General features: G+C 53.7%; 1 protein-coding gene across 2 annotated transcripts in view; it reads right to left on the reverse strand.

Annotated features, from left to right (window-relative positions):
* The window catches only part of HDGFL2 (HDGF like 2), a 22,735-nt gene extending 6,953 nt beyond the window's left edge, over positions 1-15,782 (reverse strand). Inside the window, exons 1-4 of one of the 2 annotated variants that reach the window (XM_038567730.1) lie at positions 15,616-15,782; positions 12,196-12,272; positions 11,964-12,102; positions 4,864-5,055 (exon numbers count right to left, since the gene is read on the reverse strand). In XM_038567730.1, coding sequence (XP_038423658.1) covers positions 4,864-5,055; positions 11,964-12,102; positions 12,196-12,272; positions 15,616-15,687 — 480 coding nt within the window. In that variant the 5' untranslated portion in view covers positions 15,688-15,782. Of the gene's footprint in view, positions 1-4,863; positions 5,056-11,963; positions 12,103-12,195; positions 12,273-12,506; positions 12,720-15,615 lie in introns of those variants that run through there. The other variant, XM_038567729.1, reaches the window with a different exon arrangement.
* Positions 15,783-16,100: the final 318 nt, after the last annotated feature.

The raw sequence follows: 16,100 nt of genomic DNA on the forward strand, positions 1-16,100 counted from the left end.
CTGATTAAAAACCAGGGATCAGGGAACCCTGGGTGGCACAGCGGTTTAGCGCCTGCCTTTGGCCCAGGGCGCGATCCTGGAGACCCAGGATCGAATCCCACGTTGGGCTCCTGGTGCATGGAGCCTGCTTCTCCCTCTGCCTGTGTCTCTGCCTCTCCCTCTCTCTCCCTCTCTCTCTCTCTCTCTCTCTGTGTGACTATCATAAATAAATTAAAAAAAAAAAAAAAAAAAAAAAAAAAACCAGGGATCTGGGGAGGGGAAAAAAAAAAAAACAGGGATCTTGGGACGCCTGGGTGGCTCAGTGGTTGGGCATCTGCCTCTGGCTTAGGTTGTGATCCTGGGGTCCTGGGATTGAGTCCCACATTAGACTCCTCGTGGGGGCGGGGGGGCCTGCTTCTCTCTCTGCCTGTGTCTCTGCCTTTCTCTAAAAAAAAAAACGGTTCTTGAATCATGAGGACATCGTGCTCAGAGAGGGGAGTCAGACCTAGAAGGACACCTCCTACATGACCCCACTCCCCGGAAGTCCCCAGAGACAGAGAGGAGATGGTGGGAGCCAGGGGTGGGGCAGGGGGTGGGGAGTCAGTGCTTCCTGGGGACAGGGTCTCCGTGTGGGAAGATGGAAATTTCTAGAGACAGTGATGGCAGTGGCTTCACAGTGGTGTGAGTGTGCTTCATGCCACAGAATTGTGTACTTAAACTGTCAAATTTTATATTATGTGTACTTTACCTCAATAAAAAAAAAAGGAGGAAACCTGCCCCAGATATCCTTTCCCCAGAAGAACACCCATGCATACGATCTGGAACTAGACAGAGGAGGCAGCTGCACAAAGGCTGGGAAGAGACCGTTCACCACTGAGCTGCACACCGTAGAATGGCTACTTGTTTGGTTTTTTTTAAAGATTTTATTTATTTATTTATTTATTTATTTATTTATTTATTTATTTATTCATTCATTCATTCATTCATTCATTCATTCATTCAGGAGAGACACACAGAGAGAGGTAGAGACACAGGCAGAGGGAGAAGCAGGCTCCATGCAGGGAGCCCGCCGTGGGACTCGATCCTGGGTCTCCAGGATCACACCTCGGGCTGCAGGTGGCGCCAAACCGCTGCGCCACCGGGGCTGCCCGAATGGCTACTTTTTAATGGGAATTTCACCTCAATAAAAAATTAAAAACACACATATACACACATACGTGCATATAGCCTGGATTCAGTTTCAGGGGTTCATGCATTCACTGACATCCACCCAAAGAGGCTGACAGGAGAACTTTCATGAAGAACAAACCAAGCTTTAGAAATCTTGGCCAGGGATGACCTGGGTCTTTCTAGCTGGCAACTGTTGAGTTACTCAACACTTTCCCTCTGTTGTGTCACACCCGAGACACGTTAGTTCTCGTAACAATAGCCACCTGAGCATCTCCTCTACTCCAGGCCCTGTCCCCCTAAAATTCCTATGTTGAATCCCTGACCCTCAGGAGCTCAGAAGGGTACAGGGATCTTTAAGGATGCAATTAAATTAAAATAGTGTCACTCGGGGCAGCTGGGTGGCTCAGTTGGTAGATATCTGCCTTCAGCTCAGGTCATGATCTCAGGCTCCTGGGATTGAGCCCCACATTGGGCTCCCTGCTCAGCAGCGAGTCTGCTTCTCCCTCTCTCTCCGTAATATCTCTCTCTCAAATAAATTTTTAAAAATATTAAAAAATAAATAAAATATGATGTCAGTGGAGTGGTCCTAATTCAGTATGACCTATTTCCTTATAGGAGGAGGTCAGGACAGAGACACAGAAGGGCCAATCACATGAGGATGGGAGGCTGCTGTCTGCACACTGAAGAGAGGCCTCAGAAGGAACCAGCCCTCCTGACACCTGATCTCAGACTTCAGCCTGCAAGACTAATTTCTGGTGTGAAAGCTGCCTAGTCCATATGACCTTCCTAGGCCAGTTGGCACACCTGTACACTCTGACACACCAATGGGAGATTAAGGGGCCTACCGTCGTACACTTTATGTTCTAGTCAGGAGAGGCAAACTGAAACATTCCATGGGAATCTAAGGTTACTCTGGAGGCCAGAGGGAAAAACGGACAGATGGAAGAATGGAAGAGATAGCATGTATGAAGCCCCACGGGTAGAAGGCAGCGAGGCTGGTGATTGGTCAGGGAAGGGATGGGGATGGGGCCTGGCTGGAGCCAGACCTGCAGGGCTGTGTGGGCTGTGTCTGGAGCCTGGAGCTACTTCACAGGTAGGTGAGCCAAAGCTCACTGAACTTCACACTCCCCATTCTCTCTCAGGGCAGAGGCAGTCTATGGCCTAGGAGCGCTGCATGCTTTCCCTTCTTAGCCCACTAGCACTCTAACCCGGGCACTCAGGGACTCCAGTTAGGACAAAAAGGCAGGAATCATGAGGACTAAGATGACCCAGGACCCTCTCTCCCGATAGCCACACACCAGGGTACAAAGGGAGGCAGTGGGGAGGGGTCCCGAGCAGCGAGATCTTGGAACCCTAGAGAGAACAGATCCAGGGGTGGGGGGCAGGCAATGCTGAGCTACCAGGGCGCTCAGGGCTGGGGTCAGGGCCTGCCATACAGTCCTCATGAAGGAAGTTTTTGTTTGTTTGTTTTTAGATTTTATTTATTTATTCATAGAGACACAGAGAGAGAGAAGCAGAGACACAGGCAGAGGGAGAAGCAGGCTCCATGCAGAGAGCCTGATGTGGGACTCGATCCAGGGTCTCCAGGATCACGCCCTGGGCTGCCGGTGGCACTAAACCGCTGCGCCACTGGGGCTGCCCCATGAAGGAAGTCTTAAGAGTCATCCAGAGGATAGATGAGAAGAGCAGAACGTGGATCCACAGAAAAACACCAAGTTAATGCTAACCAAAGAGAGAACATAGAAAGTCGGCCCCACAGGAAAACCACCGCCCCTCATGGATCAGGGAAAGGAGAGCTGTGGATGTGCCAGTGCCATGAGGCTAGCAGGAAAAGGCAGGGAAAAGGTCTCTTAAATGTTCCCTGGTGTGGTTAAAAGGTGTTGTAACAAGAACTTAGATCAGTTTGGGACATCTGGTGCCTGCCTTCGGCTCAGGTCGTGATCCCAGGGTCCTGGGATCTTGTCCGGGTCGGGCTCCCTGTGGGGAGCCTGCTTCTCTCTCTGCCTAATGTCTCAGCCTCTCTGTCTCCCATGAATAAAATCTTAAAAAAAAAAAAAACTCAACCCAAAACCTTAGATCAGTTTAATGCAAAGTTGGTCAAAAAAAATCTAAGTAAGTACTGACTTACAAATAGGGGTTTACCTCTAAGGGGTGGCATGGGGGGCTGTTTCCTACACTCTCCTGTTTAACATCCCCAGCAACTGTAAACAGAAATCACAGGGAACTTTAAAAAATGATGCCAACTATATCATAAAAACTGGGGAAAAAGCCAAGAGTCTTAATAATATATTGGTTAGAAATCACCCACGTCACAAACTATGTCTCAACTGCTGAAGGCCACGACTTAATATTTAACGACAAAGAAATGCTCAGCAAAACACACTGGGTGTGTACGATCACCAATTCTGGGCTTTATGCAGCCATACCCTGTGTGAAGTACATGAGGGATTGCGAAGAAATACATCTGGGTGCTTGTGGTCCTCGGCATGGAAGGCCCCCACGTAAGATGGGCATTTTCTACTAGCTTCTCCACACTTTTTACATCTTACAACTTATAATGAGCATGGTTTATCATTACAATTGGAACCAAGAGCAAATGTTATGTTTGTAAATAATAAGAGGAAAGTATTACTCTGCCAAAGAAGTTGATGCTAGATCCTAGTCAGTCCATTCTATAACCGAATGATTAGAAGCAGGCAAAAGGCAGACAAGGCAAGAAAGAGGCTCTTTCCAGGAGAACCAAACACTCACATCCCCACAGACCTACACACACACATACTCAGCGATATGTTCACAGCAAAGGAGACACAACCCAGATGTCCATCAACTGATGAACAGATACAATGTATCCACCATATACCTGGAAACGTGACTGGCCATGAACAGGAGCAAGATGCCCATAAGCGGCGCCCCAGGGACAGACCCTGACCCCATGATGTTCAGGGAGGGTACCAGACACAGAAGGCCACATGGTGTGTGAGTCCACATGTGTGACACATCCAGAACAGGTTCATCCATGGATGGGAAGGAGGTTTGCGGGGGACGGGGGCTGGGACAGGGGTGGGGAGTGATGGCTGATAAGGACAGGGTTTCTTCTGGAGTGACAGAATGTTCTGGAACTAGCCAGTGGTGGTTACACAGCTCCGTGAATGTACTAACAACCAGTGAATTGTGTATCTTGAAAGGGTAATGCTGTGGTATGTGAATGATATCTCGATTTTTAAAAAGCGTGTTAAAAAAATAAAAGTATGTTAAACATGCAGAAAAATTATTTGCATATTCAGACTAAGGGGATAATTTCAACTAGGAGTCTCCTGGGAGGGAAAAGCCAAGAGCAAGCACATGCATTCTAGTTTTGCCAGTATCTGTTCAGTCTGGCTAGTGTTGAGTAAAAGGTCGGGTTAATACAGGAAAGCATTTCAACTGCACACCAGAGAACTGCGCTAAGCACACAGCCCTTCCCGAGATGATAATCTACAAAGTGGAAATGGTAATGTCTACTGAGCAATATTCTAAAGATTAATAAGATGACACATGTAAAAGAATAATAAATAAAAATAAATAATAAAGTAAATTGGAATGAAACCGCATATCAAAAACAAGAAAGGCAGGGTGGGGAGTACAGGCTGCCAGAGGCCTAGGGTGGGAGTTGGGGGAGATGGAAGGGCCCAAGCAGCGCCCCACCCCCTACCCACCCCCAAGGGCCGCCCCTACCTTCAGGGCTGCTGCCTTCCGCTTCAGGCCACTGTTGTCGCTGCTTTTGTCTGAGTCTGAGTCACTCTCCATCCTGTCGCTGGCCGCTGTGGCAGTCACAGCTGTGACAGCCATGACTCCCCGGACCTCGTCGTCCTCGCTCCCACCTGCCGGGTCAGCTTCAGGGGCCTCACTGTCAGAGGAACTCACCGGCTGGGGGTGGGGCCGGGGGCAGCACAGACTATGAGTCACCACCAGGCTGGGGTGGATTTCCCAACCAGGACAGTGACCCAGAGGGCTAAACCCACAAAAGGGTCTCAAACGTCAGGGTCTGGTCTCCTCACTTTCCAAGGCCCAGAAAGTCCAGAGAACTAAGGCTGGAGGGCAAGATGGACAAGTGTGGTAGGTGCTAGGATTACAGATCAAATCCCAGGCCAGTGACTTGGCCTCTTGGTGCCTCAGTTCCCAATCTGGGCAATGGGGATGACACCATTTTGGCTTCACAGGGCCGTGGCCAAGATAAGGCAGTAGTGATATGTGACATACCGAGGTCAGTGCCCACCCAGACTGGCCAGAGGTCCATCCCAGAGTTTGCTTTTTCTATTACTAATACTTTCATCATTATGAACACAGGACCTCCAGGCTTGACCTGTCAGGGACTGCAATTTCTTTTCTTTTCTTTTCTTTTTTTTTTTAAATATTTTATTTATTTATTCATGAGAATACACAGAGAAGAGAGAGAGAGAGGCAGAGACACAGGCAGAGGGAGAAGCAGGCTCCATGCAGGGAGCCTGATGTGGGACTCGATCCCCAGTCCCCAGGATCACGCCCTGGGCTGAAGGCGGCGCTAAACCGCTGAGCCACCGGGGCTGCCTGGGACTGTGCGGGTAGGCAGAAGAAAAGTTGGCGGGCTGAGCTGGGGCTTATGCAGGGTTATGGAGGATCTAGGGCACCTGGTAGATGGCACAATGACGGCCAGACCCTAGGGCTTGCTCAGGCCAGTTTCTGAACTTGTTTGGGATGTCTGATGTTCATGGGAGGAAAACGGATGAGCCCCGGTCAGATTTCATCATCACTCCTTCGTCCAGAGCATGCAACACTGAATGTATATGGCCCTGTGCGGAAGACCTGGCCTAGACATGAGCCAGACTACACCCCTGCCCTCGGGGAGCTCATGGGCTAATGGGGAGACTGATTAGGAAATGCACAGCTAATAAATAAATAAATAAATAAATAAATAAATAAAATTAAATAAAAATAAAACAATATTAAAAAAAGGAAATGCACAGCTATAACATGGCACAAGGAGGTGCTGCAACATCTTGGGGCATCCACTGCAGCCAAGCCTGAATGCAAAATCTGATCATGTTATTTCATGGTATTTCTTTACTGTATAACTGATTTCTCTCTCTCTCTCTCTTTTTAATGAAAGAGATTGAGATTTTTTTAGAGCTGCATTCTCTGCAAATGACCCAAATGTCCCCCTACGGATAGAGAAACACAACATGGGACGGCTATAGGACAGAACACTAATCAGCCATAGAAAGGAATAAAGCTCTGATACAGGCTACAGCACAGATGAACCTCCAGAACATGCTCAGTGAAAGAAGCCAGGAGCAAAGGACCAAATATGAGTCCATTTATAGGAAATATGTGGAATGTGCAAATTCACAGAATTTGATCAGTTCTTAGGGCTAGGGCACCAGGCCAGCTCAGTCAGTAGAGTATGCCACTCTTGGTATTAGGGTCATGAGTTCAAGCCCCACATCAGCATGGAGCCTACTTAAAAAAGTTCTGAGGGGATAAGAGAAGGGGAGAAATGGGGGTGACAGATAATGGGGAGGGGGCTTCCTTGTGGGGTGGTGGAATGTTCTGAATTAGATAGCAAGGATGATCGCACAACACTATAAATGTATAAAAGCACTGCAGTATTTGCTTAAAATGGTTAAAATAGTTAATTTCCCTAATTCAACAACAAGTCACATTCCCTTGGTGTAATCACTGCCAGGGATCAACGGGTCAGAGTGGGGCATGCATGCTGGCCAAGAAAAAAGAAAAAAGCAGGGAGGCCAAGAAGGGAACAAGAACACGTGTGAGACCCACCATAGCCACACCAACGGGATGCATGTGGCAAGACCAGGACTGAGAAGCAAGAGAAGCAGAAGCATGAGCCACTAGGAGCCCAGGAGGGAAGGGAACCTGCCAGTGCTGGACAGAGGACAAGGCAAGGCACATAACGTGGAAATGCATTAGAAGACTGGAAATGTGGGTGCCAGGGTGGGGGCGGCCAGAGGCAATGGGCGGGAGGGAACCCAGCCTGTCCATGATCACTTGTAGGAAGCCCCCAGTCCTTCCCTGACTGAGGGGACATAAGCCTACTCAGCCTTCACATGGTTGGGTCAACAGGTGAGAAAAATAAAGGCCAGGTGTTGGCCAGACCTCGCACTTGGCACTGAGCACCTTTTGTCTTCCCTGTGGCGTGATGACAGGGCCTGATCTGTATAACAAAATTAAAATTGAAGAATGTAATACTGTGTAGGTCAGGCCCCGAACCTAAATCGCTGGGAAAGGATAATCCTACTTTCCTGGTGGACTTCCATCACACCTCCTGCCAGGGCACGGTTTCTCTTCATGACAGCCCAGGCAGGAGGAAGGGAGATGTGACCCGTCTTCCACAGTAGGGGTGGCACAACAGCTTGGAAGCTAAGTGACCGAGGCCCCAGGCTCTTCTGCAGAAGGGTCAGTTTTGTGGCAGTAAGAGCTGGTGTTAGTTCAGTGTGAGCCCCTGCCCCAAGCTTACTATCTCTCTGTGTGTACTAGGTATGAATTGTCACCCTCATTTTGCAGATGAGGGAAAGGTGGCAAGAAAGTTCATAGCAAGTACGTGACAGAGGCGGGATGCCAGCCAGGTCTGCGTTGGCCTCTAAGCCCAGGCCACCAGACGCAGCTACTGCTAATTTAAACCCCTCCTTGCTTCTGCCAAACTCCTAGCCAACTGGGGTCCAACTTGTGCCTCTCATATCTGGCCAGGTGCCTGGGGCCAACAGGCCTGTACCACAACTTGAAAAAAGGACTCTGGAAGGTAAGTGACCAGCCCTACATTGTGCCTGTAGCTAAAGCCAGAAACTCTGGATCTCCTGGGGTCGGCCCACGGGATCTACCTGCTGGCAAAGGTTTTAAGAAATCTGATCCACACAGAGAAGCATGGGGTACAGAGAGGAACCAAGAGACAAACGCCAAGAGCCAGCCAACCTCCAAGCATCCCCAACCCAATGGTCAGGTGAATGAGGTGAACATTCATTTCTCTCACTGCCTTAATGGCTCAGGAAGGTGACAGGTGGAAAGGGAAGGACATGTTCAGCCTGGCCTCACTCCCAACTAGCACCTCATCACCTGCTCAGCACTGTGTTCCTGTTGGGTGCCTGATGCGTGTTTGCTCACGGGGCTCCCCCAGCAACCCTGTGAGACGCTGACACCACCATGACCCTCTCTTAGATGAGGAGACTGAGGCTCAAAGAGGTGAGGTGGACCCTCTAGGCTCATGGTAAGCAAGTGCTAGAGCCGGAACTTGAACACAGGTCCCTGCGCTCACACAGCAGGGCCCTTAACCCCAGACCCACAGTGCGGAGGTTATTCTCTGGGCCCTCCTCCAGCCTGGGACATGGGAGGCCTGAGCTTTAGCTCCAGCTTACTCTCAGCAGCTTGAGAACCGTGAAACGGGCAGGTATCTGTCCCTCTTCCTCTATCAAGGGACAAGCATCCATTTCTACACTCCTAAGTCAATGTTTTTTTTTTTTAAGATATTATTTATTTATTCATGAGAGAAACAGAGAGAGGTATAGGCAGAGGGAGAAGCAGGCACCCCGTGGGGCACCTAATATGGGATTCGATCCCAGGACCCTGGGATCACAATCTGAGCCAAAAAGGCAGATGCTCAACCACTGAGCCACCCAGACGTCCCTAAGTCAATGTTTCTCAACCAGAAATGACTTTTGTTCTCTTGGAGGCATTTGGCAATTCCTGGGGACATATGGGGCTGCCAAAACTGGGGTGCTCTTAGCATCAAGTGGGTGAGGGCCAATGATGCTGCTAAACACCCCACAGTGCCCAGGAGGCCCCTCCCCACTTCTGCCTGAGAACAATCCAGCCACAAATATTGAAAAACTCTGGTCTAAGTCTAAGAGGTCTCAGATTCTAGCCGGGTCACTCTGGGCCAGTTTGCTTATCTGGAAAATGGAAAAGGCCACTCTCAGGATTACTGTGTGGACCAAAGGACAATGACATTGGAACCACACTCAGATACCACTTTCCATCGCCTTGGCAAGGAGATGCGGGAACCGGGTTTGCCATCCTCTCTTGGGGGGAGAACGGAGTTAAGGCTGTTGGAAAGAATGAGGCTGTTCTCTGCATGTAGACCAATAATTGACATATATTTTGGGGGTGCCTGGACAGCTTGGTCGATGGACCATACAACTCTTAACTCGGGGTCATGAGTTTAAGCCCCATGATAGGTATAGAGATTATTAAAAATAAATAACTTACAAAGAAAGATATATTTTGGAGAACAATAAAGTTAAGAATTCTATGCTTTAGGGGAACCTCGGTGGCTCAGTTGGTTAAGCATCTGCCTTTGGCTAAGGTCATGGTCCCAGGGTCTTGGGACCCACACTGGGCCTTCCTGCTCAGTGGGGAGCTTCTCCCTCCCCACCACCCTTCCTTGTGCTCTCTCTTGTTATCTCTCTCAAATAAATAAAATCTTAACAACAACAAAAAGAATTCTATACTTTAGAAAAGAAAGCTGTGGAGAGTGTGATATGAATACAGAACCTTGGAGGATATACAAGAAATGAAGAGCAGTGGCTGTCTTGACAGGACATCGCACCAGAGTGACCAGGAGGCAGGGCTAACTTCCCACTATTCTTATGCACCTTTGTATCTTTTCAATTTTGAACCGAGAATCTGTGTTCCCATTCAGATGGAAAGATAATTGAGAAACTTGAAGGCTGAACAAAGAGACTGTTCAGGCACCTGGATAGTGCCTCTTCTGCAAGTGCCTGCGACCTGGCTCTCTGTCAGAAACACTTAGTCTGATGCATGGTTATGGAACACATCAGGGGTCCCAGGCCTGACCCCTGAAACCAAAGCTTCCACAGGCAGGGCCCACAAATCTGCATCTATATTTTTTTTTTTTTTAAGATTGGTTGGTTGATTGATTTGAGAGAGAGAGAGAGAGAGAGACAGAAAGAGCGCATGCAAGGGTACACAAGCAGGGGAGGGGGAAGAGGCAGAAGGAGCAGGGAGCCCGACTCCGGACTTGATCCCAGGACTCAGGGATCATGACCCAAACTGAAGGCAGATGCTTAACCTACTGAGCCACCAGGTGCCCCTAAAGCATAGAATTCTTAACTTTATTGTTCTCCAAAATATATCTTTCTTTGTAAGTTATTTTTAATAATCTCTATACCATGGCAGATTTAAGAATCTGCCATCTTAAATAGACGTTCTGTTTGGCACCATAGGCTCCTCAGACAGCCAACAGCAAGACAAGCTCTCACACTTAACAGCTACTTCTCAACCCGGGGAGTCTATGTGGGGCCAGTTTAAAGTCAAGGTTGAACCATTTTTGAGTTTATTTCCTCGAGGGCAGGCATCTACACAGCACTTAGTAAGCCGTGGGCGTGTAATAAATATTAAATGGTGTGATGATTCACCAGCAGCAATAAGGTTAGGACATAACCAACAGTACTTGAGCCGGGGCCAGAAAAGGATCACATAGAACCCAACTCACTTGAAGATCTTCTGACCCATTCACCCACGAAGCCAGGAGGCGCAGCAGGCACCAAAGGGGGAACCTCCTTCCCCTAGACCCACCCAAAGAGTTAAAAGTAGAACATCACTAACATCCACTAAACATGAGCCTGGCCCTGATAAGGGGGTGCCAAACTCTCAACACTCAAAAGACAGGGTAAACAAACCCACAATTCTGGACTGTGAGCTCCCAGGGGGTAAGAAGTGGGCCTGCCTCACCTTGGACTGCTGATCCCTCAATACAGCAGCACCTACTGGATCAGTGGTGGCTGAGCCGCAGGAGAGGCACAGGCTGGAGACCCGAAGTTCTCATGCAAGATAAGACACTAGAGAGCTCCTTGGTCTCCGCTCACACACACACCAGACCCTCTCTGCCTCCTGTGTCCCTTCCCCATGGACCAGACAGCAGACCCTTTCCTTCCCCAGGAAGGATGCTCTGCCCCCTGCCGTCTGCCCCCCTGCAGTCTATTTGCTTGGCCTCCCAGCCAAGCTGACACCCACCCTGCCTGAAGCCAGACTACTCTGCATCCTTGTGCCTCCCGCAGAAAAAAAGCAAAACAAACAAACAAACAAAAAAAGGGGGGCTAAAAGCAGAACAGAGAACCCCAGCCCAGCCTCCCCTCATCTGCACCTCAAACCAAATTGCCCAGAATGAGGTAGCTCTCTGCAACCCTTCTGCAGCCTTCCAAGGCTTTCCATGAATTTCACTTCAACTTTTCTCAATTCCTTCTTTCCCTGAACATTTCTGGACACTAATCTACCACTGAGATGCCATCTCTGTGGTTCTTGGCACTTTTTTCCCACCTAAGCAAGAACTCTTACATCTATTAACTACAGCCTTCTCCCAAGCCTAAAATCTCGCAGGGAAAGAGAGGGCTGCTATTGAGAAAAAAAAAAATTATTTCCCTGAGAAAACAAAAGGTTTCTTAAGAGCGATAATAACACTATTATAAATCCAAGCTTACTATACAGCAATGGGTTTCACCAGAGGCGGCCCTCCAGCCCTCCACCCTACCCAGGGGCACTCTGGCAACATCGTGTTTGGGTGTCACGACTTGGGGGGAAGGGAGATGCTACTGGCATGGAGTGGGGAATGCCAGGGATGCTACTCACCCTACAGTCCCTGGGACGTCCCAGGATACCCTGACAGAGAACGATGGCTGATGGTCAGCAGTGCCAAGGGAGGATGAGCCCTTGCTCCTTTCCTATGAGGCAAGCTAAGACCACCTGTGGTGCCCAGGGTGCACAAGTGCCTGGCATGACTTGGACTCGGCAGATACCACACCAGCCGTCCCCCATCCCCAAGTACTCACCAGAGGAGCACTGTAGCTGGCGTGGGGATTGTTCTGGATCTCCCACAGTCCCTCATTGAAGCCTTTCCTCTTGTTGGGTTTCCCGTACTTATCTTTACATTTGTCGTAAGGAAACAGGTCCTTGGGTCCCAGGAAGGCTCTGGAGAAAGGCACCATGGGGCCAGTCCCAGGTGAGTCAGGTCACCCAGGAGGCACCAGGTGGGAAAATCAAGCCCCACCTGGGGACACTTACGTTTCGTGTGTACCAAAGAAGAAGATGGGGTACTTGTTAGGGGGGGGCTTCACAGCACCGTCGGCGATGTCATCGATCTGTAGTGAGAGGCAGGTCAGGAGGTGACTGGGGTACAGCTTCACCCACTGGCCCAGGAAATCAAGAAATCAGCTAAGTTACTTGGGGAAAGCATGCTGGGAGGAAGGAAGCCTTCCACTGAGGGGGACACATCACCTTCCAGTTAGGCATCTGCATTCTCTAGAAAACCCCCCTCGGTGCATACCTGTCCCCTCCCCCCAGAGTGTTCTCCGCCTCCAGGGTAGGTGCTTCACCTGAGCAAAGCCAAATATGGTCCCCTGAGCAGCCAGGAGGTGGGGCCAAGCCCAGCTTCTAAACACTCCCAGGGCCCTCCCACAGAACCCCTCCCGCAAAGAGGCGATCGGTGGTGGTCGGTCTCCCAGAAGCTGCAGCTGGCAGCTCCAAGGATGCAGAGGGTGGGGGGTGGGCTGCAGGAGACAGGCCCTGAGCATCCAGGAAGTCCCACCCTCTCCCTACAGGCCCATGGGCCCCGGCAGCTGTCAGTCACCTCCCCACAGGAGGCTAGCAGCCCCTTCACTTCCAATCAGGTGCTTGGAAATGTTCCGGGCTTAGAGAGCTGGCAGGAGGGGCACAGAGGAGAGGGAGAAGCTGGTACTCTGGGAGGAAGGGAAGTGCCTATAAAGTTTCATGGCTCTAGTGTCCCCCAAGGAAATAAGCCCAAGCAAATCACGTTAAAGTGAGTTTTCTGGTCCCCATTAATTCTTTCCCATCCTCTTCGAGGCCTGGGGGCTGCTGGAATCTTCCCCCCTCACCCAACTTCTTTCCTCAGTTCTCTGGGCTACTTTTCAAAGTCCTTGATCCCTGGGCCTCCGCCATCCATCTCAAGCACCCCACTCCTGCACAGAAGCTTCTCCAAACTTCATCACCCTGAGCGCTAGCCTGCCACGCCCTCCAGGCCAGGCTAGTGCTCTGGGCTCACCAAGGACCCGCCTCTGAGCCTGAGGCTCGGCCATCCTAGCGGTGGCACCAGCTCCTACTGTTCTCAGGACATCTGGTCAGTATCCCTGGGCTCCTTCCTGGCCCGTGGCAGCCTCTCTGGACCCAGACCCCCAGCTCTGCCTAACGCCCTTCTGCTTACTCCCACCCAGAGGGAGGGAGGGTCCAACCAGCAGGGAGCGAGGCTGAAACCTCCAAAGGTCTCATAATACAGCCTGGAGCTGTGCTCCTTCAGTTCCAGCCTCAGCCTTCCCATGCCCCCTGCTGCTGCCTGGGCCTTCCACCCCCCACCCCCAAATTCCTTCGGTCCTATCATGCATATTCCACCAACCTACGTTCTGGGGTGACTTTATCCCTATGACCTGGGGATGACAACCTCCAGGTCCCTCCTCCACATCAGCCTGCCCTGGATAGTGCCTGAATTTCCACTGTGGGAATTCCAGGCTCAGGATGCCCTTCAGACCTGCGCCCGTTGGACCTTCTGGGTCCCCTGGATCGCAACTCCTACATGGAATCCCCAAAGACCCCTGGACTCAACCCCTTCCCTCAGATGATCTCTTTGGGTTTGAGCCCAAAAAGGTATCTGATTTAAGTATCATGGAGGGCCACCAAGATCTCCCTTAACTCCACACCCCAGCCAGCCTCCTCCACCCCAGGAGCAGAGAGGAGCTCCTCACAGGGCACCAGCCCCCTGGGTCCCGCAGGCGAGTCTTGCTCCAAGCTCTGGTCCCTGGCAGCGCACATTAACAGAGGAGTCCTCTCAGCCCCAGTGACCTTGTGAACACAGCCCCCAGCCTCATTTCCAGCTCTGGCCTCCCTCAGCCCCCACAGGCTTCACCCTCAACCCTTCTCCCTTACTGCAGCCCTCGTCCCTAGCCTGCTCCCAACCAGGTCCTCAGTCTGAGGCACCCCCCTCCCGTCAGCGCGATTCCTCTGCTTAAACCCCATGTTCCTCAGCTCCCCTCACACCATCGACTCTTTCAATCTCGAACCCTGCTCCCTCAGGCCCCAGGTCCCTCAAACCCCACCTCCCTTGGCTCTGGGCCTCCCCATGGCCCCCACATCCCCAGGGCAGGCTCCCTCAGGCTCCAGGACCCCCAAACTCCCTGCACGGGCTTCCTCTGGCATGGGGACCCCTAAAACCCCAGACCCCCAGCGGGGTTTCCCTCAGGCCCCGGGACACCCCCAGCCCAGCACGGTTTCCCTCAGGCCCCAGGACCCTCCCACCCCAGCGCAGTTTCCCTCAGGCCCTGGGACCCCCCCACCCCGGCGCGGGTCCCTCAGTACCCCCCATCCCGGCACAGTTTCCCTCAGGCCCCGGGACACCCCCACCCCAGCGCGGGTCCTCCAGGCCCCGGGACCCCCACCCCCACCCTGGCGCGGATTCCCTCAGGCCCCAGGACCCCCCACACCCACCCCGGCGCGGGTCCCCACAGGCGCCGGGACTCCCCCCACCCCGGCGCGGGACCCTCAGGCCCCGGGACTTCCCCTACCCCGGCGCGGGTCCCTCAGACCCCGAGACCCTCCACCCCGGCGCGGGTCCCTCAGGCCCCGGGACCCCCCACACCCACCCCGGCGCGCGTCCCCTCAGGCCCCGGGACCCCCCACACCCACCCCGGCGCGGGACCCTCAGGCCCCGGGACCCCCCACCCCGGCGCGGGTCCCCTCAGGCCCCGGGAACCCCCACCCCGGCGCGGGTCCCCTCAGGCCCCGAGACCCCCCCACACCCACCCCGGCGCGGGACCCTCAGGCCCCGGGACCCCCCACACCCACCCCGGCGCGGGTCCCTCAGGCCCCGGGACTCCCCCTACCCCGGCGCGGGTCCCTCAGGCCCCGAGACCCCCCCCACACCCACCCCGGCGCGGGACCCTCAGGCCCCGGGACCCCCCACCCCGGCGCGGGTCCCCTCAGGCCCCGAGACCCCCCCACACCCACCCCGGCGCGGGACCCTCAGGCCCCGGGAACCCCCACCCCGGCGCGGGTCCCCTCAGGCCCCGGGACCCCCCACACCCACCCCGGCGCGGGTCCCTCAGGCCCCGGGACTCCCCCTACCCCGGCGCGGGTCCCTCAGGCCCCGAGACCCCCCACCCCGGCGCGGGTCCCCACAGGCGCCGGGACTCCCCCCACCCCGGCGCGGGTCCCTCAGGCCCCGAGACCCCCCACCCCCACCTCGGCGCGGTTTCCTTCAGGCCCCGGGACGCCCAGACCCCCGGCGCAGATTCCCTCAGGCACGGGGACCCCCAGACGCCCGGCGCGGGCTCCCCCAGGCCCGGAGGCCCCCAGACCCCGTTGCGCGGGTCCCTCAAGCCCGGGGGCCCCCCCGGACCCCAGCTGCGCGGGTCCCTCACGCCCGGCGCCCCTTCTGCCCCACCCCCCCTGCCTGGCCCATCTCCCGCGCGGCCTCACCCGGGCCGGCCAGTGCGGGTAGCCCTTCATCTTGGCGAACACCAAGTCCCCGGGTTTGAAGGCATGCGGCATGCTGGCGGCGGGAGGCCCAGGCCGCAGGAAGCGGCGGCGGCGGCGGCGGCAGCGGCGGCGGCGGCGGCGGCTGCGGCGGCGGCAGCGGGAGGCGAAGCCGCGGGCGGGAGCGGGGCGCCGAGGGGGCGGGGGGCGGCCGCCTGGGCAGAGGGCCGGCGGGTGCTTATTGGACTGGGCGTCTCCGGAAGTCCCGCCCTCCGGCCGTCACGGGCGGGAGACGCCGTCGCTCAGGACCACGTGCGGGGATAGAGGAGCACGAGGACCAATGAGAAGAGGGGTTGGAGCAGAGCAAGTTAACGGGATTGGGTAACGGGTGGAGCCAAGGGGCGTGACCCAGAGGCCTAATGGGAGCGGGGCGGAGGTTATGGGAGGTGAAAGGGGAAAGGTGGGAGGAGGGAAACGGAGGCTTTCGG

This window comes from Canis lupus, chromosome 20 (assembly GCF_011100685.1).
Source record: "Canis lupus familiaris isolate Mischka breed German Shepherd chromosome 20, alternate assembly UU_Cfam_GSD_1.0, whole genome shotgun sequence".
Taxonomy (NCBI): Eukaryota; Metazoa; Chordata; class Mammalia; order Carnivora; family Canidae; genus Canis; species Canis lupus.